Genomic DNA, 26,902 nt, shown 5'->3' with positions numbered 1-26,902 from the left:
TTTAGATGGAAACAGTGGCTTCAACAACTGTAAATATAGGTGGAAAAATGTGATTAGTAATTAATGATCTGTTAAAACCCAAGACAAATAATTTTGCATATTAGCACCAAACAAATAAAACACACACACACACACACACACACACACACACACACACACACACTGACCTTTATATTTCACTTCAACTACATTTAATTCTATGCTCTATTTTTCTCAGTAAACAAAATATATATGGTATCCATCACACACCAGCCCCAAAATATGCTAAGTTATCTATTTTTCCCAGTAAACAAAATATGTATGGTATCCATCACACACCAGTGTGCCCCAAAATATGCTAATTTAAAGTTAATACAAGTGTTTTCTGGAGGCACGCACCTGCCATATGAAGCAAATTACCCACATTCTGTGCAGTGGATGCAGAAGCTGAAGCCATGTTGTGTGTAGCGGGGGGCGGGGGAGGCCGCATATCTGCACGATCGAGGCTGCTCCTACCACCGTCAACCCAGCGACCACCTACACATGCACCACCTACTGCACTTCTTGCTACATTGTTAGTAACTAATTGTTTTGCACACACCTTATAGTACCACAGCCACATTGGTCACCCCGTGTTAGTTTACTACTTTGATGAACAATTACTCATAAACCCAAAGAACACATAAGCAGTGGAAAATTAAACCATAGGACACTTCACAACATACCTGATTAATTGTCAATACAGACAAGTTAACCGCAAAATAGCTTTGGTGTACATAAATGGTAGTATTCTACTGAGTAATATCAAATTTCCATAATTTATTCATGTAATTATATAAGAGTAATAGAAACATTTACATTCAGTTGTAACTGGGATACAGACATGACCTCTTAAGTTTTGAGGATTCCAATCTTTACAGAGTTAATAATTCACTATTTACTAAAACCTGTTGCCAAAACAATCAAATTTATTTACTAGAGTAACAAAACACAGAAATCAAGAGAATAAGGGAATGTTGTAAAGCAACTTTATATGAGTCTATATTTCAGGTAATAAGTAAACCTAATGTTTGGAATTCAGATATTATCAAAAAGCACTTGGAGTCAATTCAACAGAAAACAATTCAAGCTTCACAGATTTAGATGCAGTGCATGTCTGTAATTAGGGGACTGGAAACTGAAAGAAAGCATTTGTTGGCAAACAGTAATATTTCAGTTAATCAAAGACTGTTAAGGCAGAAATGGAATGCACATTATTGAAAGGAGGCTATGATTTACAGCTTTTAAAAATATTTGTGAAAAATCATGATGTTGCACAATAGCTCTATGTCACTTTGTTACAACTACCAGTTTTGCTCAAACAACAGTCCATCACCAGGTATATAAAAGAAGGACATTAATTACAGACTCAAGCCCAAACATGATCTTTGTGTCAGTATCAACAGTATACATTAAATGCAGCAATCTTTCAGAATACCAGAACAAGAAAATATCCAAGTTATACATAAAGCAGTGTGTTAACTGGGTGAAGGACATGGTGAGATTGAATTGACCTTTGCTCTTGTGTCGCAAGTATATACTTCCCATTTTTGTGACAAGAGCAAAAATCATTTGAGTCAGGCCATCCATTTCACACTGTTAATGTATTACCTTATGTATAAATAGTGTACTTTTGGGCATACAAATGATATAATTGAATGAATGCATGTGCTGTAACTAATATTTTTTGTAAACCTTAGGATGATCTGTCTGACTGAAACTGGTAGTTATTAAAAGTGACCAACAGCTATTGTGCAATCATGAGTTCTCGGAAGTGGAATGCATTTTTTTTTTTTTTTTTTTTTTTTTTTTTGAATGGCATTCAAGTTTTATTGAAACTTTAAGACATGGCTCTTATCTTTGTGGAGTGAGTTTAGGTACCTTACAGTGCCAAATATACAGGAAATACAGTTGAATCCGATATATATCTAACTCTGTTCTGCATAATTCTTATTTATATGTAACGTCTTCTTGGTCTCAGAAAAATATAATTTAAAAACGTGTTAATTAACAAATTCTGGTAAAAAAATTGAGTTTTGCATAACTGTAATGAGCATTGTTGCTTTAAAAGAAGCCCCATCATATTTTCCTCAACTTTATTGATGTACACAAATACAGTGAGTGGGTGGTGCAGAAAAGAGAAGGGACAAAGACATAATTAACCAGAGTGGGCTGCATTAAAACAAAGACACTACTGGCACTGTTGTTTCCAATATGAGAATTTCTTTCATAGTAACAGTCAAGTAGTTAATAGTTGCCAGCAGACGTTTATTATTGAACAGTAGTTCTATCCTTCAGTTGCTTGGAGAAAAAAAAGGAGTAACTTACACACTAGATCAGAAAGTAAAATTCATATGAGGTGGATCTGAGATTGATTCAGTCTTAGAAGTTGCCTATATCATGCTATGTACAGTCATCAACAAGAAACAATATTTTGAATGAGTTTTTAAAATTGGGTGCAAAATCAATAAAATGCAGCTGTCTGCAAAAAACAGATATATGTAGATTTGTAAAAGGCACTTTTTACATGGTTCCAGCAAAAATAGGCTGCAGCTCTACCGATCAATGGCAACATGCTAAAAGCAAAGATGATAGATTTAGCTAGAAGTATGAATATCACTACTAATTTAAAGGCTTCATCAGGATGCTTACAAGGATTTAGAGATCATCAAGGAATCATAGGGAGAACAATTTCTGGTGAATGGAATGCTGTGGACAATGTCATGATGCAACACTGGACTGATGATGTTCTGCCAGGTAACTTAAAGGGACTATCAACCTAAAAATATCATCTAAAACTGTAATGAGACTGGTCTACTCTACAGTCCACTTAGTAGTAAAACATAAGTTGGAAAGGTAACAATATTGTGAAAAGGAAAGCTGTCACTCACCATATAGCGGAGATGCTGAGTGGCACATAGGCACAACAAAAAGACTGTCACAAATATAGCTTTCGGCCAGTAAGACCTTCATCAACACTAGACAACACACACACACACACACACACACACACACACACACACACACAAATGCAAGTCACACACACATGACTGCAATCTCAGACAACTGAGGCCATACTGCGAGCAGCAGCACCAGTGCAAGTTATATTTGTGGCCGTCTTTTTGTTGTATCTATGTGCGACTCAGCATCTCCGCTATAAGGTGAGTAGCAACTTTCCTTTTCACAATATTGTTAGCTGGAAAATGCTGCTCATGCTATGGAGGGAAGAAAAGTAAAATCTGTGTGACAGTTCTTCTCTCCATGAACGCAAGTGGATTTGACAAACCTCCCCCACTGGTGACAGGAAAATCTAAGAATCCAAGGTGTTTCAAACATCTAAAGATGGAACATATGGAATACAATTCCAATAAAAATTCTTGGATGACGATGATTTTAATGGAACAGCGATTTAAAAAAACAGGACATTAGAATGAAAAAGGGAAAAAAGGGGATCCTCCTCCTTATGGATCGATATGTAGCGCATCCACCCCAAGTAGTTTTGGAAAATGTTTCAAGTGGAATTTTCCCTCCAAACTTTACTAGTGTTCTACAGCCACTTGATTTGGGCATTACCACAAATTTCAAAGTGCATCATAGGAAAAAAAAACTCGTTCAAGATATGATAGTGCTGACTGATGCAGGAAATGAAAATCTCTCCATTAAATTACTACAAGCCTGGAATTTATTTTGGCTGCCTGGAAGCTGGTGTCATCCTCCACAATCAACAACTGTTTCTGTAAAGCTGGTGATTTATGAAGAGACTGCCATTGATGATGATGATGATGATGATGATGATGACAGAGGTGATGGTGAAGTCGTATCTGGTATGAGCTATCTCTATCTCTATCTCTACTGGAGGGTGCAGATTTTGACAGTTTTGTACATTTTGATGATAATCTCATCATGTGTGGGGAACTACAGAATGAGGAGATCATTGCTAACATGTGCCAACAACGCAGTGATGGTCAAGAAGATGGACCCTGTTCAAGTGGCAGTGATGGAGATGGCGACTCGAATACTGAAACACTTAAACTGAGTGAAGTGTTATGTGCGATCAATGCGTGCAGACATTATACCAGAGCAAACAGCTGTAGTGAAAAAGCTATGAACTCATTAATAACTTTGCAAAATGAGGGGTATATACACAATGCACAAAAAGTGAAAAAGGCAAATTATCTGATTTCTTTAAAGCAGGATCAGTTTCAAAATAATGTAATTTTTTTAATACTGTATCTTTGTTGCTTGTACAGTGCAAAGCACAACTGAGCAATATTTTTTCTTTCTTACTGTACTCTGTCTCCATCAATTTTAAAGTTTACATATTATGTAGGCCCATTGTATGCTTTTTCCCAGTGAAAAATGTGATGTGTATTACTGTATCTATATCTGACTTTGTAGTAACTCTAAGTTACAAGTAATCTTTTCACTTCCCCTTGATATACATATAAATCAAGTTCAACTGCACTTCAGTAATATATATATATTTTACAAATGTCTGCTTGTGTCTGTGTATATGCGGATGGATATGTGTGTGTGTGCGAGTGTATACCTGTCCTTTTTTCCCCCTAAGGTAAGTCTTTCCGCTCCCGGGATTGGAATGACTCCTTACCCTCTCCCTTAAAACCCAAATCCTTTTGTCTTTCCCTCTCCTTCCCTCTTTCCTGACGAGGCAACCGTTGGTTGCGAAAGCTAGAATTTTGTGTGTATGTTTGTGTGTCTATCGACCTGCCAGCGCTTTTGTTTGGTAAGTCTCATCAGCTTTCTTTTTAGACATATTTTTCCCATGTGGAATGTTTCCCTCTATTTTATATATATTATAATCAACTAAAATTAAGAAACACAATAAGTATCTAGAACTTCAGTTCTACCAATGAAATTGTTTATACATATATGAAAGTGTATCATACAACATCTCTTCATCTCCCTCTACAATTTTTATCCTTCTCCCCTTCTCTCTCTCTCTCTCTCTCTCTCTCTCTCTCTCTCTCTCCTCCCCCTCTGATACCTCAGAATGTGTGTGTGTCCTACCAACCCATCCCCTCTCTTAGAAAAGTGGTGCAATTAACTTCTTTTTGCCCCCAATGTGATTCAGTCCCTCCTCATTCAATATATGATCTACCTATCTATTCTTCAGTATTCTTCTGTAGCACCACATTTCAAAAGCTTCTGTTCTCTTCTTGTCTTAACTGCTTATAGTTCATGTTTCACTTTCATACAAAGCTACACTCCTGGCAAATACCTTCAAAAAAGACTTCATAACATTTAAATTCAAATTAGATGTTAACAATTCATGGGTAATCTGACAGATTTTGTTTTCAGAACTGTATACTGAGGCCATCAGTGCCCACTTTAAACAATATGACAAATGGAGGCCACTGCAATAACAGCATATTTAGGACTAGCAGTGGTTGGTTATGAAGGAACATATTAAGTTGAGGGGAGGAGGTTCACATTGTATCACTGTCCCAGAAGAACAATGTCACAATTGCAAAAATAAGTCATATATAGTGAAGTAAATAAACGGCTTTAAATGCATCTTGGATACATGACAGTACACCTACTGAACAACAGTTATCCTTGTCATGCCAAAAAGTAGTCAAATCATCATCAAAATTTCAGCTCTTTACTGTGTCACTTCAGAACAACTTCACAAGTTGTGTCAGTCATATGGTGGAGGTACAAGCATAGTATCAGTTGGAATATTCTTCACAGTGGGCACTATAGCCAAAAACCTATTGAATGAAGGAAACATTTTTTCCACTTTGGCAGCAATACTTCCATACCCGAGAGGTTCAATTTCAGAAATTTCAACATCAAACAGTAATGATAACACCCACACAATATTTCTTATGTGGAAGAAGGGAGGTGACCGCACTCCAGACCATCACTGATTTAGTTAAAAGGACACATGTCCATTTCTTATCTAAATGGTTTCCAAACACAGACTTCCCATGCGGTCTCAATTTGAAAGTTGATTCATAATGCACCTAAAAAGTTCATGGTGCCTGTCACTGTTTAAGTATGGTTACATGTTACACAGTGACAATCTAGTGAGGAGTTTATCAAACATTGGAGATAGGAAGAGTTCATGAGCTAAGTTACTAGTACAACTTGCTCAGGTAGAAGAGAGCAAGGATATGTTCATGTTATTTATACAGCTTCTCTGTTATTAATAATTCCATTTTAAAATCCATGAAATACCATTATACTCTCCAGTGAAGTTTCACATGCAGTAGTCAATAAGATCATAGCAAATGTGTAGCAAGTACACATTAATTTTCCCATCACTGAATTAACTTTTTAATTCTTTAGAATTCTGTGTCACTGTTAACGGTTCTTGTTCTGAAAGCTGATCATCTCCTTCAGCACAATCTCCAATATCTGCTGGATAAAACATATTAGACAGAAAGCACTCTAATATGTCAAATATCAGATCAGTCATATCAAAACAACATGTGCTGCATGATGTGGAACACTTACAGGGAAAGATTTTAAGGACTTAGATCCAGAGTACAAACAGCAAAGCAATGAAAGCAATTCAAATCATGAAGAAGGTTCTTTCAAATAAAGTGTTAAGCATACACTTAGTGCAATAATTACTAGCAAATTATTTGCATCTCCTTTGTTTGTTTAGCAAGTATATAATACTGCATTTTATTTTCATAGATCTTGATTGCTGCAGAGAAATATGCACAGCCACAATAACTCAACAACAATAATGAAGAACATAATGGGAGACATGGTATGATAAGAATTCATTATAACAGATAGTTAAAGAAAAGAGGTTACATGGATCACCATAAAAGTCACCAAGAGTGGTAAGGAAATAGGCCCTCATTTGCTCAAATGTCTGTGTGCTTGCAAGAAAAAGTGCAGCATGAAGATTGCTAAAATCAAAAGACCAAACATTTTAATGATTTTTGGAACTTATCACCTGATGACCAAAGATGTGAAGTAATTGTGGGGCTAGTACATGAAAACCACAAAAATACACAGACCGCATAAGATAACCAACAAAAGAACAATGAGTAGGATACACACACTCAGGACTCCAATATGTAAAGTGATGTAATGTATTTGAATAGATTTAATGTGTCATAAAAGTCTGTTAAGAGTACTCCCCAATCAGAGAAGAAATGTCATAATGTTGGAATGTTCCTATTGCCAATGAGGTACGGCCCTAATGCTGCATAGATGAACTGCATTTCATCTTACAAGAGAGACTTTTCAGATAATAGTTTTCAAGAAATTGATAGTGTTTGACAATATATAGTTCCTCTGAAGCTCCCACAGCTTCTTAAAGCACTTCTTAGAGTTCTTCTGAAGTTCAGCTAAGTATGCAGACCGCCAGATCTTGACCCAGTGGATCTCACAACCCTAAACAAAATTTTATAGAGCCATATTCACAAATATAAAGGTGGTGATTACTTTGTATGTGAGTGAGAGACTTGTAAAGTTGGAATATTCAGAGCAACACAAGAATATGCAATACTGTATTCTGTTTCCTGAAGCCTTTTTGACATACTTTATTTGGAAAGTCATATCAAATCTCTGTTGTGCTGATAAATAAAATATGTCTGAGGCAGTAAATCATTTATTAAATGTGCTATCAACCTGGAACGGTTCTTCACATAACTTTGTAGACAACAGGTGTATGCCCTATTTTTCTAGATTCTGGACATAGTAATAACCAAGGTGACATTTCTGCATAACAATTACATCAATAAACAGTTCTTTACCGCCATAAAAACAATCAGTGTCATTATGAATGTGTATCAGAGCACCTGAAAATGTGGCACACCAAACAGTCATTTGTTTTTCCTTCAAACTCAATAAAAAGGACATATACTCATTTACCTTTCAGTAATGAGTTTATTAAGACATTTCAGTCAGATAACTAATTTTAGCTTAAATAACTATGTTTGATTCTTTACCTGTGTAAAAAGCACATAGCATTACAGACATGAAACGGAAACACAGTACGGTGAATGTAACATAATGGAAAAATAGTTACCCAGCACAAGATACCATAGACATCACTAGTGTATTCTCACCTATTGCAGAAGCTGCATACAAAGGACGGCTAGCGACAGAAGCAAAAGCAGACTTGATCTTATCTGTCAATCACAACAAGCTGAAGGAAGTAAAGAACTGCACATCACATCAGGTAAAATCCCTGCTTTCTCCCAAGAGAAATACTCGAGTGGAGAGTTGGGGATTATCCCTTTCATGAATTACAACACCCAAGTCAGGGACCAGACCCAACAACCTACTTGGGCAATTAAGCTACACATATCAATTACTGCTGTCCGAGGATAAGGTTGTAAGTGTTTCACAACGTAATTAGAAATGCAATCCTGGTCAGCTTCAAATATGATTACGTGTAAGCATATACGGAGACCAACAGCAGAATACATCAATTCATAACTGTCTTAAGCCCCCCTAACATGAACTGCAATTAACAACCACTGACAGGTTTAAAAGAGAAAAACAATCATAATGACACTAATACTGCCACAGACTCCATCTCCAGCTGGATACTCCAGTATAAACCTAATCTGAAAACCCGCTGAAGCACGAACAACTAAACTTGGTGATAAAACATGAGCATCAATGTCTAGTGATGTATTATAAAAATTTGGTGAATGAAGCCCACTCAATTCTCGATGTACTGAAATATAATCATGAGCAATGTCACCCTATTACTATTTGCCAATGTCCGTCTGCTTAGCTGACTGGTAACGGGCTTGCCTACCACACAGTGGGCCCGGGTTTGATTCCCAGTTGGGTTGGAGATTTTCTCCACTTGTGCACTGGCTGCTGTGTTGTCCTCATCATCATTTCGTCCTCATCATCATTTCATCCTCATCACTGGCATGCAAGTCGCCCAATGTGGTGTCGTCTGCAATAATATGCACTCTGAGGCCGAAATTCCACGGATGGGGCCTCTCAGCCAGCAACGATATGCGATCATTTCATACTTTCATTTGCTGATATGATTCAGAAGATGTCAATCAACTGCCAACAAATTGGCCCTGATAGAGGTATAAATCCAGCAGGCTTTCCTACGTAAAAAGCATTGTTTAGGGGTATTTTTTGATATCAATAAGGCACACAACACTACTTGGAGGCACAGTATTCTCTGAAGCTACACCAATGGGGCTTTCGTGACCATCTCTCCATCTTCATTTGGTCCTTCCTCTGAAGCCACCAGTTTAGGCACAGAGTTGATGGTAGACTGTCAGATAGTTTTGTGCATGAGAATGGTGTTCCCAGGTCATTGTCTTGAGTGGCACCCTCTTTACCATAGCTATTAACAGAAAAACATCCACAGTATGGAGTCTTGTGTCCAATGCTCCTTATTTGTGGAAGATTTTGCGATCTTCTACTCTTCCTCCGGTTCTGAAGCAGCAAGTCATCAATTGCAACTTATTGTGAAGAGGCTGTAGGTATGAGCTGCAAAGACTGGTTTTACAGCTTCTGCGAGGAAGAGTGTGTGTGTGTGTGTGTGTGTGTGTGTGTGTGTGTGTGTGGTGGAGAGGGGGGGGGGGGTTCATTTGAATCGTTGTGATCTTTTTACTTTACCTGAATTGCATATGTGGGACACCATTCTACCTTTTAAAGACTGTGAGGTTTCTGGGCCTCATTTTTACTCCAAAATGTCATGATTACCACACCTAGAGGACCATAAATCCAGGGTTTTAACCACCTACCACCTGGTTATGCAGGCACCCAGAGTAGTTTTAGATTTAGTGCAGTACAGGCGAGGCAGCACACCTGCTTTTAATACATGCTTTTATAACATTTCAACTGAGCACCACGACTCTTTAGCTGTATTTACAGATAGGTCTAAACAGAGTGACTCTGTTGGTTGCTCTGTTGTTTGCCCTGATTGTGTCCTCAAGATCCAACTGTCATCAGACTTTACTATTTGGACACAAAATTACATGTGATCTTGCAAGCACTGGAGCAGATGAGACATGTTTTGAGTGATAAATTTCTTGTCTGTTCTGATTCCCTGAGAGCTTTCGCTCTCTAGAGCACTTATACCCAGCAGATAAAGCAGTCCAGAATATCCAGGTATCCTGAATGCCCTCCTCCAACTACAAAGGCTGGGGAAGGAGGTTTTTTTTCTATTAGGTGCCAGGGTACATGAGTGCACGAAATGAAAGGGTGGATGTGGTGGCTAAGGAAGTGTTGTGATCCTCAGTTCAGCGTGCCACCCCCTGCATTCGGTATTACCTCACTGTTGAGATCAGGAGCAATGTGTATGCAGGAAGAAAAGTGGCTGAGAGTGACAAACAACATACTTAGAGTTTTAAGGTATTATGATATGTCCAACCTGTTTCTTAAAATTTTAGGAACATGTTTTTAATATGTTAACAGGATGACTAGCTCAGCCATGTTTTATGTATGTGGTCAGCCAGTCACAGTTTCCTGTGCAGGTAGTTTAGACCCTTGCTGTTTGATTTATATTTTAATCACAGTTATAGCATCTTTCACCCTTCCTACATTGTCTAATAGCATGCGAGATAGAGTAATTGTGTGGGTAAGCCAAAGTGAGATGGGAGTGAGTGAATGTCATTTTGTAGGTTTAACTCCTCTCCCTGGGTGGCAACATTTTTGGCCATTTTCTCTACATTTGTTTCTTTTAATATTTGTCAAGGCACTGATAACCTTGATGTTGAGTGCCCATTAACTCCAGACAAAACACACACACACACACACACACACACACACACACACACACACACCCACACACACACACATACACACACACACACACACACACACACACACACACACACAAACTAAGGACTCAATTCTTAATTCATAACTATAAAAATTGAGGGGGCATGTTTAAATTCAAATTTTACTAACCATGTAATGTCTTTGGTACCTACAGACATCACCATGCACTTCAAAGTAACTTCTGTGTAATTCTGCATACAGTGGGTCACAAACATGTTCTGTAATCACGTGTTGTGCCTGTATTATCAAACCACATTCCAACAATGTTAAATCCTAAATGTTCTTCCTTTCTTTCGTCATCAAAGACATCAGTAATTTTCTTCATAAATTTTAATAACTGTTATGACCTCAGTCCTTTTATATCTGATGATTTTGAAAGTACTAGTGTCACTGTAGCACACTTTTGTTCACATGAATGACAATATTTCATTTTCTCTTTTCTTTGTATGTTCACTTTTGTATTTCATCCCTTAGTTTATTTAAATAAATCAGTTAATAACAAAGTTTGAACAATGCCTCTGAGCACTATGGGACTTAACATCTGAGGTCATCAGTCCCCTAGAACTTAGAACTACTTAAACCTAACTAACCTAAGGACATCACAAACATCCAGACTGAAGCGCCTTTAACCGCGTGGCCACACTGGCCGGCAAAGTTTGAACAATCCGGAAGTATATGATTAACACACAGATGCTTACATATAGTTCCTTACCAGCAAAGCTTTGTATTACATCAATTAAGTGACTTTTGTATTGCAGTGAAAGCCCCCTTTATGTGATAATCTTGCTACAGACAATTTTATTACTCACCTGGAGAGTCTTGATAATGACCATTCAGTTTTGCTGGAGAATCTGTTGCCAGCTGGGAGGCAGTAACTGATCGTGTCTGCAGGGTTCCCGTCTTTGATGGTGAACCAGAACTTGGCTATAAAATAAACACCACCATTACATGTGAGAATGTATGTCTAACTTTACACAGTACCTGCAACTACAACACGTAATTTGTCACAATAATTATAATGCTCATGTCACAATCACAACAATGAATGTGTTCAGTATTGTCATGTTGAGCATCTGTTGTACTACAAGATTCTAAACAATTAATTCACAAAACTGGTTTACAAAGTAACATGGTCACTCTGTAAGTCCAAATTCACCAGTTCTCCCTCATCAGAAGTCCCTCAGTGTTCTCCATGTGTTTAAAGGATATTACTTACATTATCCCCATTAGAAAATAGCAAACTTGGCTATGAAAATGAAATGAAGCTTGCACACAACATATCCCAAAAGCATAAGAAAAGTGCAAACCTAAAACAAAAGAAGGATAGTTATAGCCAGAAGAAGAATGGCTCTAAGCACTACGGGATTTAACATCTGAGGTCATCAGACTTAGAACTACTTAAACCTAACTAACCTAAGGACATCACACACATCCATGCCCAAGCGCCGGCCGTGGTGGCCAAGCGGTTAAAGGCGCTACAGTCTAGAACCGTGCGGCCGCTACGGTCGCAGGTTCGAATCCTGCCCCTGGCATGGATGTGTGTGATGTCCTTAGGTTAGTTAGGTTTAAGTAGTTCTAAGTTCTAGGGGACTGATGACCTTAGAAGTTAAGTCCCATAGTGCTCAGAGCCATTTGAACCATGCCCAAGGCAGGATTTGAACCTGCGACCATAGTGGCAGCGCAGTTCCGGACTAAAGCACCTAGAACCACTCGGCCAAAGCGGCTGGCAGTTATAACCAGTACATCACATCACCTGAGAGGCATGAAACAATTAAGAGAATGGTTTTCCATCAGATCAACACATTTGGAACAACAAAAAGTCTCCTGATGCCATCTGACAACTGGTGATGCTCATGGGGTTTTTAAACAAATTTCCAACTCTTCAGCTACTGTAAATACACTCTTCCTTTTTACCTGTTCCGTACCCTTTAACCTCTTTACAAATTCTAAAAAGCAGAGATGTAATTGTGTTTTTAAATTTGTGTTTGTAATGCAAACTCCAACAGTACCTCTTTCGATGGTCATTAAATAGTTGCAAGTTAATCAAAATATCCACGGGTATGCTGCCGGTCTATAGTGTCCAACGGGCACAATATTTCGGCGATCAAACATGTCGCCATCATCAGGTGAACTGACGGACTGAGCTCCTGTGAACGTGCCGGCACGGAGATCCGTACGCTATGGCTGCTCAGAGGGAACTGGGTTCGGTCGCGGCGGCGGCCGATTTAAATACCCTCCGCCCGCGGCGCGCTCCCTCCGCCGTCCGCGCCCAGCGCCACGGTCGCGCGGTGGAACAGATTGCGACGGCGTCTGAGATGACGTCGGTGTGATGGCTCTGTCCGCCGTGGTCGTCACAACTATACGTCTGCTCTTGATTAACCCGATCGCTGGTTCCCAAGCCTTGCTAAGATTATAGCCACAGTCCCGGTTTATGAGGTCGTCATTGGTGCGAATTTCGATGGCCTCTCTAACAACGCTGTCCCAGTATCTCGACGTCTGTACCAGAATCCTCGTGCGGTCATACTCCATGGCGTGATTTTCCGACAAACAATGTTCAGCGACCGCCGACTTGCTCGGATACATCAGTCGAGTGTGCCTCTGGTGTTCACGGCATCGATCCTCGACGGTACGCATCGTCTGACCAATATACGACTTGCCACATTGACACGGAATCTGGTACACGCCGGCCTTCCTCAAACCGAGGTCATCTTTGGCGCTCCCCACCAGTGCACGAGTTTTATTTGGAGGACAAAACACAGTTCCGACCCGGTGTTTCTTCAGAATGCGGGCGATTTTCCCCGAGAGTGCGCCTGTGTATGGAATAAATGCAGTGCCTACCTCCTCCCTCGTGACTTCATCCATCTCAACAGGTTGTGCTGCAGTGGTTGGGCGGAGAGCACGTTGAATCTGCCACTCTGAGTACCCATTTTTTCGAAATACAGTTCTCAGATGTTCCAATTCCTGGGGTAGACTCTCTGCGTCAGAGATAGTGCGCGCCCTATGTACTAGAGTACCCCATTCCTCTGTGAAGGGTGGTGGCAGCTGTCTGCATGCAAATACAGATCAGTGTGCGTAGCCTTCCGATACACCCCATGACCTAGGGTGCCGTCAGCCCTTAGGGCGCGCACTATCTCTGACGCAGAGAGTCTACCCCAGGAATTGGAACATCTGAGAACTGTATTTCGAAAAAATGGGTACTCAGAGTGGCAGATTCAACGTGCTCTCCGCCCAACCACTGCAGCACAACCTGTTGAGATGGATGAAGTCACGAGGGGGGAGGTAGGCACTGCATTTATTCCATACACAGGCGCACTCTCGGGGAAAATCGCCCGCATTCTGAAGAAACACCGGGTCGGAACTGTGTTTTGTCCTCCAAATAAAACTCGTGCACTGGTGGGGAGCGCCAAAGATGACCTCGGTTTGAGGAAGGCCGGCGTTTACCAGATTCCGTGTCAATGTGGCAAGTCGTATATTGGTCAGACGATGCGTACCGTCGAGGATCGATGCCGTGAACACCAGAGGCACACTCGACTGATGTATCCGAGCAAGTCGGCGGTCGCTGAACATTGTTTGTCGGAAAATCACGCCATGGAGTATGACCGCACGAGGATTCTGGTACAGACGTCGAGATACTGGGACAGCGTTGTTAGAGAGGCCATCGAAATTCGCACCAATGACGACCTCATAAACCGGGACTGTGGCTATAATCTTATCAAGGCTTGGGAACCAGCGATCGGGTTAATCAAGAGCAGACGTATAGTTGTGACGACCACGGCGGACAGAGCCATCACACCGACGTCATCTCAGACGCCGTCGCAATCTGTTCCACCGCGCGACCGTGGCGCTGGGCGCGGACGGCGGAGGGAGCGCGCCGCGGGCGGAGGGTATTTAAATCGGCCGCCGCCGCGACCGAACCCAGTTCCCTCTGAGCAGCCATAGCGTACGGATCTCCGTGCCGGCACGTTCACAGGAGCTCAGTCCGTCAGTTCACCTGATGATGGCGACATGTTTGATCGCCGAAATATTGTGCCCGTTGGACACTATAGACCGGCAGCATACCCGTGGATATTTTGATTATCAAATACGCCGGGAGAAACTCAAGAATCACAGTTGCAAGTTCTTTCATAAAATATTAAGAAATTATTTTACAACATTTCATTATCAGAAAGATGGTTTTGTATTCTAAGTTTCAATGCATGTGTTCTTACTGACTCCTTATTTTGAGCCGTTGATTCTCTCTCTAGCACATGACAGTCCACCTCCACAATTACCTGATACCATATTCAGAGCATGGAGCTGAGAAACATTGGACAAGAATGGTGAACCAGTTTGACAGCAAGTGTTTTCCACAAAAGGAATTAAAACAAGAAAAAAACTGTCATTTGTCATATTATCTTTTGTGTGGCAGTTTACATGAGTTGATACTAATAATACCTAACTAACACTATCTGGATTTACAAAGGAATAAAACAGTAAAAATAATCCAGCTGATTGGGCAGTTAACGATTATTTCCTCACTTCAAGAGATAGATAATGAAAACTATCTCTCAGTATCAATGCAAAATTCTCTGGTGCACAATTCAGTAAATTTACTGAAACAATTTTCCTCAGTCTTACCACTAAGAAAAATGAATACTGTTTATCTCTGGTGTCACATTTGCAGCAATAGACAAGCCAGATTCTGATCTAAGAGCATATTGTGTTAAATTTTGTAAATGTTTTTAGATTTATACTGATCCCCGAGAGTCACATTTCAGTTGGAATCAGCTCCAGTAAGAAAAGTAAAAGGCCACTTTACACTACACAATCAGAAGAACAAGGGGAGAAGGTTATGGTTTCACCTCTTCATGGTGTCATCATTACAGAGTGGCTAGGATCAAAAGGAAATTTGTTATTACCATTTTGAAACAATCATGCAGCAATAATGAGATTAAAGGAAATCATATGAAACCTGAATCAAACAGACTGGATGATGCACTGAACACGACTCCTACCAATTACGATTCCAATGTTTTATGCAATGTACCATTTTACTTGAACAACAGTCACCTTCTGAAGATATTGGACATATAGATTGCACCTTACAGGACATGACATGGGATGCAGCATGATATGGACATAAGATCCAAAAACTAAACTGGCACTTTCCTCTATGGATGCTACACGTAAATTTAAGATAATCATTAAGGCATGCATTGGGCAATTTTAATTTTGCATTAAGTTTTCTGATGAACTGAAAGTTTCTAACTGGTGCACAATAATTCAAAAAAATTCAGAAAAACATGCCAAGACTTCACTTATTCACCTTGATAATAAAAATAATCATCTCACTACCATGATCAAGTGAGTGTGAATGGCAGAGGTACTTTAGTATATTAACTATTTAAGTTATTTCATTGCAGATGTGTGTAATAGATCAATTATTCCATCATGTAATTTCCTACCGAATCTTACCACAAGGAACAGAAGATGTTTCAAGTCTTCAACACTTAAAATGTCAAGAACATTGTCAGAAATGACACCACATATCTCCAAAGTTTTTATGTATCATTTGTTTTCAAAGAATGTGCACTTCTTTGTAGGCTGTTTCTGAAAAGCTACAAGCTTTCAAAAAATGTGATCCAAAGGCTCAGCAAACATTGTATATTGAAGATATGCTTTCACTTTACACTCTCCAGTTTTGTCACTCGTAAAACTATTATTTTTTAAATGTGAGTGAAGAATGATTTTGTCTCCAAATGACAAAAATTTTGTGTACACAGGCCTAAGAGTATCTGGAAACTGATAATAAAGGTGGTATTCAAGTTGTGGAAAACAAATGATTAATAGAGTCGCCACCAAAATTTCTACCCAAGAACAAATTGGCAACTACCCAATAATAAATGATGGGGGAACACATTTGAACGTGGTTAGCAAACAAATAGTAAAATATTATATATGTATGGTAGTTTCCCATTCTTCATGAACACTCTTAGCATGTGAACTATGTGAAGATTTGGTATTAAAAATGGTCAGGCACTTTAGTGAAATATATATTAGTATCTAGACACTAAGATCTCAATCTGCTCACAAAATTTAATCATTATCTGACAATGAACAATGGCCCGAAAGAGCTTCAGTAAGCATCCACCCCCTGCAACCATCTACCAAGACACAAACGCGAAATTTAATGTACCTGGCTTTTTATTCCTATTAAATTAACACAGGATCTATTACCTATCAACAAAAATGTATATTTCTGGAAGTAGCAGTAACACAACTATCAAATAAAGTAACAGGAGAAAACAGGTAAGTGTGATAAACATGTATTATTTTACTATCAAACAACGGAACATCCTGGCCACTGAGGTTGGACTGCAAGCAACTGCACTTGATGGGAGAAGCAATTCGTGGGAGGTGGGGGTAAGGAGGAGGCTGGGGCAGAGAACGGGAGAGATAGCAGAGTAGGGGTGGATGAGAGAGTATTGCTGCTTGTAGGAGTATGCAGAAACATGCTGGGGCCTACTTGGTGCAGTTGGAAAATTTGAGGGAGAGGGAAGGGGAGTGGAAAAGGAGAAAAGTAGAGAAGGGGAAAAGACTATTTGGTGCACTGGTGGAATAGAAGGCTGTGTAGTGCTGTAGTGAGAGCAGGGAAGGGGATAGGTGGGTGAAGGACAGGGACTAGTGAAGGTTGAGGCTGTGGGGGTTATAGGAACATATTGCAGGGAGAGTTCCCACCTGTGCAGTTTAGAAAAGCTGGTGTTGGTAGGAAGGATCTATGTAGCGCAGGCTATGAAGTTGTCACTGAAGTGAAGTGAATTATGTTGGACAGCATGTTCTGCAGCTGTAAGGTCTTTACCACAGTTTGTCAGTGGCCATTCATGCGAACAGGGAAGTGCTCCACTGTGGCTAGACAGTTGGAATGCCAGAGATGGTAGGTGCCTCGGGTCCTGTCATGACTCACTACCATCCAGGACTGGAGTAACTGAATCATGTTCTCTGTCAGGGTTTGGACTAACCCTTATCGTGCCCTGAAATGAGGAATACTCTACCCACTATCATTCCCACCCTTCTAAAAGCAGTATTCTGCCACCCACCAATCCTACACAATATCCTTGTCCATCTTACTCTAACCCTGCTCCCAATCCCTTTCCTCACAGCCCATATCTCTGCAACAGACCTAGATGCAAGATCTATCCCATACATCTTTCCACCACAACACACTCTAGTCCAGTCACAGCCATCACCCACCCCATCAGTCACACAGCTACCTGTGAAAGCAGACATGTGATCTACAAACTAAGCTGCAACCACTGTACTGCTTGTTACGTGTGCACGATAACCAACAAGTTGTTTGTCCGTGTAAATGGCCACCACCAAATTGTGGCCAAAATACAGCTGGAACACCTAGTCGCTGAACATGTTGTCCAACGTGATGATCTTCACCTTCAATGGCTGCTTCACAGCCTCCACCATCTGGATCCTACCTACCAACACCAGCTTCTCTGACATGCACAAGTAAGAACTCTCCCTGTAATATATCCTACCTACATTCCTGTTAACGCCTCTGGCCTCAACTTTCACTGGTCTCTGTCCTTGACCCATCTATTCCTTTCCCTGACCCCACTTCAGCACTAAACAGCCTTCTATTCCAACAGCATGCCCACTAGTCTTTTCCTCGCCTCTATCCCCCCCGCCGTCGCCCCACAAAACCTCCAGATTGCACTTAGCAGCCCTACCCTATCTCTACCATGTCCCTACTAAATGCTCCCACAAGCAGCACTACACCCTCCCCCACCCCCATCCTGCTATGCCTCCCACTCCTGTCCCCAGCATCCTCCTTATGCCCACCATCCACAGACTACTACTCCCATCAGTTGCAGTTGCTCGCAGTCTGACCTCAGTGCCCAGAGGCAGTAGTGATGTGTGTGAGAGCTGTGTGTGGGTGAATGTGTGATGTGTGTTTTCTACTTTAGAAGAAGGCTTTGTCTGAAAGCCTAGATGTACAGCAGTCTTTTTGTTGTGCCTGTCTGCAAATCAAGATCTCTTCCACATGATGAGTAGAAAACTTTTCTTTTCATAACAGTGTCATTATTATATTATTGTGGTATTTTAAAAGATATACACTGTCACTACCTCATCAAGGAGCTGTCGCAGACGCTGCAACTGTGCTTCAAGCTGCCTGTTGTGGTCCTCAAGAATTTGCATGCGAGCCTCGAGCCGGCCTTTGTGTTGACGTAACAGTTTTGCCTCAGCCAGCATGTCTGCGCCTCCAGCACTAGTACTCGGCATCTGGCTAGCTTCCTCTGGGGTTGACCCAGGTGTCTGGCGAGCACGAAGACGTTCGTACTCTGCCTGCAAGGACGCGTTTTCCTCTTCCAGTTCCCTGTTTGACAGCAAGAAGCAATGCTTGTCAGTAAATAGTTCTGATTGGTGAAGTGATTACTGATTGCAGCTTATAGGTACAGGGGTTAGCACAGTAAGAATGTGTTGAGAAACTGTGCAGTCAATGATATGCAACCATGACATTTACATTTTATTTAAAAAAATAATATTATTAATTTACTATCACAGCTTTATTTTTTCTACCTGTTAATAGAATATGTTTAAATGTGTTCAAACAACAATAGTTAGGACTCCGAAGTGTTTGGTACTATTTTCATGTTGACAGTCTTTGGAGAAGAGGAAGAAGAGACAGGATGGGGTAGGGAACAAAAGTCTGGTTTGGTGTAGTGAGATGGGGCAGGGGAAGGGGATATAAATGAGAAGTTGGGAACATGTAAAGGGAGGGGCTATTAGTGAAAGAGTAGGGAGAAGGTACAGAATGGAAGAAAGTGTGAATCTAACACTCTGGTACCATTGAGGTCATTAGGGACAGATGAGAAAGAAGAGGGGAAGGAGAAAGGTGGATTTAAGGGTATGACATAGTGGTACAGAGACAATGAGAGAAGACAGGAAGAGACAGTAAACAGATTAATATCTTTCATGTAGGATGTAACCAAATTACAGCAAACTCTTCCTCTGGACAGAAATTCAAATTACTGTATTAGTACCTTATCATTGCCTCGAGTTCTTCTCGTTGCTCTGCATCAATTGCAACCATAATCTGTACTGGGCTGCGAGGTACTGGGACACTTTCACCTCCATTGAGCGACTGGCAATACTGGGCAATCAGCTGATGTTCATCATCTCTGTAAAACAATGAAGCATTTTGGAATTAATTATAGCATCCAAGCATAAGCTTCAGTCTGCCCTTTTGGTACAACTTCTGACTACAAAAAAGTGTTTACAATAAAATTTTTTGTTAAAAGTATTTTTAATGAAAATAATTTGACATATGGGGCCTATTTTATGAATTCAGTCTTGTTTGTTTATTTTGGGTCTCGTCATTATTTGAACAGCACTTTTTTTCAGAGTGCTTGTGGATAATCCCATCAGAAACTGATGCTCCAAGATTTTGTTAAAACCATTTCATAAGCACAAATATTGCCATCCTTTATCCTCTTCATATGTGTGAGTTAGAATGATATGGCATGATGAAACATTATAATGGTACACAAGCTTAGTCATTCTTCTAGCTACTGCTATTTGAGTTTTAGCTAAAATATCTGACCATTAAACCAGAAAAAGAACATTACAGGAAATATGAGAAGAAACTTTTAACTCAACATACATATTTGATAGTTCTACAACTCTACAAGTTGTCTTGCACTCACTGAAGACGATTCAGGAGTCCCTCTTTGATTTATGAACTCTGACTGAACTCTTTATCATATCTGAGTGACAAAAACTCCTGAATGTATATCACATCCAGTTTTCCACTTTTGGTCTTGTTGCAATCGTTATGCAGACTACACTATAATTTGCATCAAAGCAGAGCAGTAGTTAAACCACTGAGAAAGGGTACACAAACGCCCATCCTGGGTTTAGGGTTTTCATTGTTTCCCTAAACCACTTCTGGTAATTAACAGTGTAACTTCTTTGAAAGAGACACAGCCAATTTCCAGCCCCATCCTTGCCTGAAACAAGCTTGTGCTGGACCTCTAATAATCCTCTATCTTCATTTAATTTGAAGTAATGCTGCCTAAAACAGCTATCAATAAATCTCCTATAAAACTGTTAATCTCAACTGTTCTCCCCTTGTATCTTCATTTTGCACACTTTCAGTTTTACTGAGATAACTGCAGAGACAGCTGAAACACATTAAATCTTGATACACTGTGCATCGTCAGGGCCACTTTTGTGAATTGTATTCCATAAACTCTTCTTAAAATTAAAGATGAGTGAAGTTTGATACATTATCTGATATCCTACAACTTTCTTGGCTAATAAACTTCATTATTTCAATCTTGAGATGTCTAGAAGTCATTTTCCATTTGATTTCATTTACTTCACCCACCGTAACTGTCACATGGCAACTGACCGTTCATGTGAAAATTATTATAACTATCCTTAGTGATTGTTTAAAATGAACATATCTACACCTTATCTCAAATAGTTTGATTTCTTACTACAGCTATGTAGCTTTCACCGTGTGCAATACGCATCGTGAATATTTCCCTGGCAGAACTAAAAATATAGATTTAGCTTTCCTTGTGTGCAATGCACATTATGATGATTTCTCTTGTCTTTGACGGAGTCAAGTCTTTGATGGAGTTACTCTGTGATTTTTTGGTTCCATCTGAAATTCAGTGATGTGTTATTCAAAGCTGATATACAATAACTTGCAGAAATTCTCTCTCTAGATGTATTCCCATGTCATTTATTATTTAATGGATACTGTCACATTTGATCTTTTAGCTTTACAGCCATTACTAATGTAATAACAGAATGAACATCCCACTAAAAATTCTAAAAGAAGTAATTTCAGAACCAAAACTTCTCATGGAGAACCACAAATGATTCCATCTCAGCAATACCACAGAACTTTTTTTTCTGTTTCTCTGATGTATGCACATTTGAGTATACAGACTTAATGAAAAGGCATTCATATTCCTCAAAACAGATGATAATTGACCATTCTTGTACTTTGCAAATTTTATATGTAGGGTTCTGACAGTTATTTTCTGATGCAGCTTCTGATTTCCCAGTCAAGTGCCAAGAATGATGGTAACTGCACAGCATTTATTTCAAGTTCTAAAATAAGTGCTTCATAAATTCACTACTGTAAACTGCAGATTACATTGTATGTTTTCACTATATCTCTGCATGTGAAGTAGAAGACCACAGATAGCTGCTACAGTAAACAGGTGGATTCTTCATCATTATATCACAATAATGTTGCTTGTGAAACCCACATATTGCATCCAAAATGTTAGTATCATTACAATTTCTTCTAGCTTATTCTTTGTTTGGTCAACAATATCCTACAAAGAAACACATACTTCATTCAGGCTGCGCATTTTCTGCACAAACTGCAATTGAATTTTAAAAATAATGAAATTTCTTACCACAAAATTTAAATACAGAAAGAATTTGAAAGTTTCATCATAAAGTTCACTGCAAATTTTCAGTTTGTTTCACATGACAAAGGAAATGATTACAAATCTTCTGAAACAAATATCAAATGATGTTATATTTTCATTCACATCTTGGTTTCTTTCCTTCACTTGCATACAATTAAACAATGTTAACCTGCTGTGAAGCAATAGAGAGAGAAAGTATGTCATTTATAAATATCTCTCTTTTTGGCACTTGATTCTGGGTGTTAAGTTGAAGCTCTTCAAATTAATTCAATTTAGCAGATTGTTTGTTTCTTATATCCATGTAACCCTTGTATCTATCTAAGTCCTTCCATTACTCTCTTATGGAATTTTTCCACCAATTTGATTATATTTATTACTGCAAACACAGTCAATGCAAGAGCAGCAAAACTTAATGATGGGTAGATTATATTGCTCAATGAGTACAGTTGCACTGCTTCAGCTTAATAACTTTTCATTCAAAAATCCACTGCACAACCTCTTAATATTTTGTTATAAACACTTTGATTGCTCCTTGCTAAAGTAACTTCGCACTCTTTCTTTTCCAAATTTCCCTGACAGAATTTTAAAAAAGTTTACAACAGCTGTATCAGTTACATTCTATAATAAGCTGAAACCATGTATCCAATCTGTTGACTCATACAGTAATTATCTTGTGAATCTTCCTTTTTCAACCAAGCTTATTACAAATTAAGCATACTGTTAGCTTTATAGCATACTTGTGGCAGACTTCCAATGCAAATTTTTCCATTACAAAATTCCACTTCCTTTTACTGTAACATTTCTTTGTGACAGTCATTTCAATTGCATCCATAATTTATTTGACAACTACTAAAGGAAACTTGAGTTGCATTCAGGACAATAATGGTTAAATCTGCATCCTGCCATTCAGATTGAGGTATTCCGTGGTTTCCCCAAATTGGACAGGTTTTCCATGATATTCCCAAGTTGGACTAGGTAAACGCCAGAATGGTTTCTTTGAAAGGGCATGGCTGATTTCCTTCTTCACCCTTGAAACAATATGATCTTGTAGTCTGTCACTAATGACCTTGTTGTCAACATGATGTTAAACCCTACTCTTCCTTACTCCCTTCAACAATTACACAGAAAGAACTGCTTCAGTTATTTAAACAGATGGCAGTCTGCTCTACAGGATGTACTGAACTGATTAAGAGTTTCACTTTCCATCATAATAAATAAGTTTTTCTAAAACAAATTTTCACATATTGATGTCAGTTCTTGTTGGTGAATGTCGGATTCTTCCCAGACTGCCGGTGGAAAACAGTTGTCTTCAGGTCTTCTGGCTCCACTGTGTACTGGGTAAAGGGCCAATAAGAAAAGTTGTTTTAGCATACACTGGGAGAAATGTGAAGCATCATATGTGTTCTGGTACTTGACATAGCAAACTAATTTCATCTTCATGTGAGAATTTCAGTTGCAGTACAGCAGAAATCTTTGATGGACCATTTTGTGTAGCATAAGAACATGCTCTCTCTTCAGAATGTGTATAAAAAACATGCAGAAATCATTAATGTAATCCATTTCCCAAATACTCACATAGAACATACTGGCAGCTGCTTTACACATTGTGTGTGAACAAATACAACTTCTCAACTCCGTAGTGAAGAATGTAATCCAGCTTTCAAATACTCACGTAACACATATTTGTCCCTAGACTACTCCTTAGAAGATAATTTATATGGCTTCTCAGTTTTGGGGCTAAATTCTTGCACATAACATTCTGATTTATGCAGGCTTCTTGAGACGCAGTTCAATCTTCAATCTTAATGCCATTTCCACTGTTATTTTGTACAAAATATACTTGAATACCAGTTTTTTCTTTAACTTCTTTGTTGAGTGTTGATAATATCCATATAGATGTCTGCTTGAAGAAGTAAAACAGTTTAATTCAATGGTTGTGATGGCAACAGCACACAACTGTAACAATTACATGACACGTTACTGTGCAACATAAGTCAATAATCCTTACTAATGTCACATCACTATTTTCATGATGTGTATGTCACAAAGCACTGAGAAACACTACTGCTTCTGCTGCTTTCATAGTGATCTAAGTGGAAGTATGTGCAAGTTTAGCATACAAACAGTGAAATAAGATTACAGTACATTTACGATTATCTTTGCTTTGTAGGCAAAACATATGCATATATTTTTGATAGCACAGTCTTGCAGTGTTTATAATATGCCAACAAGCAATTACAGTATTTGAAAAGTAATCCACTTTTTTCACTTTTCTTCATAAAATATACTGATTGTTAATAAACCCTATATGACTCTGCAGATTCAGCAAAAATATATTTTCCTCCACATACTTTAATAAAAATTCCCATGGGAATATGAATATGAAGGAACTAAAACACTTGATAATCATTCACTAAACTTTTATGAATTTTGTTTTATGTCATACACATCTTTTTCTTCAATTACTTTGGTTCTGGAGCAGCATTATTCCCAAATTAGCATAATTTGCCAACCTATCTACAATTTTTATTTTGATTCGTAATGGACACGTTCAAGCTTTGTTTGCTCTGAAACTAAAAACTCCATATCTTCTTTCTTCATTATTTCTTGAAATTCATTTAAAATTATGAGAGTATTCAAAAGAAGAAGGTACTCTTCTTTGACTGTCAAATTCTTCTTGGTTGATTAATGTTCTTCTTAATATTAGTCCATGTCTCTTATCGTAAAACAAGAATTTTCTATTGGTGTTCAGTAGAGAAACATTGTAAACAAATGTTTACAAATTGCATTTATTCTGAAAAAGCTGCATTGGATTTTGCTAATGTTTCTAGCTTCAAATTATCACCTTAATCTCAGAATGAACTAATCTGAATGGAAATAGAACATCATTTCTTCATTTCCTAAATATCTGATTCCAGTAATTTTAATCAGTACAACAAATACATCTCCAATAAGTAGGAGTTCCATCACATGACAATGTCAAACTGTAAACTTGCAGTGATAAAAATTACAAAGGTAAGGTTGTCTAAGGTGACAAAAATGTGTTATGGCAAAGAATGCCACAAACAAACAGGGATCAATAAGGGACAGTAGTTGTTTTAGCAAGCAGTTTTAATGTTACTAGAAGAAGGTTGTTGGTGTGCTCTACTTATACCACAACACATATTTCATGTCATGTGTGACTTGGGAAATACATACGAGTCAGGGGTAGAATTACTCCTGGTTCGCAATTCCACCTCTGCCAGCCGCGATGCGTACATTTCTAGACGAGAGTGCATGTCCTGGCTGAGGGTTGAATGTTGAGGTGATGGTGCAGGACTCTCCAGAGCATCTCCTTCCAGAACTGTTTGGACTGGCAAGTAGCCTACTCTCGGATGTTTCTTGAAGTATCGCTTAGACTTGAACTTGTTGCGTAGAGCACGTGTGAAGTCACGGACATCTTCACCGGATGTAGTCTGAAATTCAATGTGAGTGAACATTCTCTTTTAACAAATAAATTCATTTACAAAACGCCATTCGCCTCACTATTCAATACCATGTGCACTGAGTTTCATTATGCCTTATACCAACATGGGACTTATTTCACTGCAACCCCAAACTTGTTTTATCAATGAGTAATTTCTCAATGTAAATTTCTTTTCCACATCAATATCAGTCTAACTACAACAATTAATTATCCATATCACTTCTATGGTCTATAGGACATGCTGTAAATAACTTAAAATGAATAACTTTTATCAATGTGGTGTTTAACTGCTTCTTCTATGTCTTCTTGAGAGAATAACTTCATTATTATAAATGAAAAGCATGATGTTGTTTATTTTCTACAATATTACTTTATTTTGTTACTCTGTTTTTGGCATACATGACCATCACCAGACTTTAACTGACTATCAGTTAGAATCTGATGATGGCCCAGTAAGCTGAAAACTGATTAACAAAATAAAGCAATACTGTAAAACATAAATAACATTATGCATTTCATTTATAATTTATCAGTATGTCTCATTGCTGTATTAATGCCATATATCAAACAAGCATAATAAGACATTGTAGACAGTGAAATTTAACTATGAAATATCGACTGGAGTAAATGCCATATTCTGCTAACAAATAAATCATCAATATTGCAGATTAAGTCAAAAATATATTTTCAGAATGATTGCTGTCCATAAATTTCCTTGTTTCCTTCTAGTTCCATTCTTTTACACTTTGAACGTGTACATTTGTTTATATCACACTCTGAAGTCACTCTCTCGGTCAAGGGAAATCTTTTTTAGAGCAAGTTGAAACAACTGTTAATTACAACATGATTGAACTCAAACAAATATTCATGAATGCCATAACTGATAGTACTAATTTTGTACATTGCAGTATATTGGTGGTAGTAAATATCTATAACACTACACAATGTGCTAGTCTTTGAATATACTCATATTAATGGCTTGATATCATTGCGGTAAATGTAAAAAAACTGACTATGTCCAAGACTGTAAAGTTTTTATGGACAAATGAAGATTATTATTATTATTATTAACTCATTTCCCTACACACCCTTCATAGCATGTTTATTGCTCCTCAGTCTTTGCTTTTCTTGCACTTTATCTTTGTTACCTCTAAATTCACCAAACAAAGAAACATTTATCTGTTTGAAATCAACTGCACTTTATCTTTTCTTTGCTAAAAGA

General features: G+C 38.6%; 1 protein-coding gene across 1 annotated transcript in view; it reads right to left on the bottom strand.

The window, feature by feature from the left end:
- Positions 1-26,902, bottom strand: part of LOC126183924 (dystrophin-like) — a gene marked incomplete at its 5' end in the record, with an annotated part of 303,215 nt that overhangs the window by 15,508 nt on the left and 260,805 nt on the right. The window contains 5 exons of the mRNA XM_049926270.1: positions 379-516; positions 11,580-11,694; positions 18,886-19,135; positions 19,803-19,940; positions 25,413-25,669. Of these exons, the coding sequence (XP_049782227.1) occupies positions 379-516; positions 11,580-11,694; positions 18,886-19,135; positions 19,803-19,940; positions 25,413-25,669 (898 nt within the window). The remainder of the gene's footprint in view (positions 1-378; positions 517-11,579; positions 11,695-18,885; positions 19,136-19,802; positions 19,941-25,412; positions 25,670-26,902) is intronic.

The sequence above is a fragment of the Schistocerca cancellata genome, chromosome 4 (genome assembly GCF_023864275.1).
Source record: "Schistocerca cancellata isolate TAMUIC-IGC-003103 chromosome 4, iqSchCanc2.1, whole genome shotgun sequence".
In the NCBI taxonomy this organism is placed as follows: domain Eukaryota; kingdom Metazoa; phylum Arthropoda; class Insecta; order Orthoptera; family Acrididae; genus Schistocerca; species Schistocerca cancellata.
This window is presented reverse-complemented; position numbering and strand designations above follow the sequence as displayed.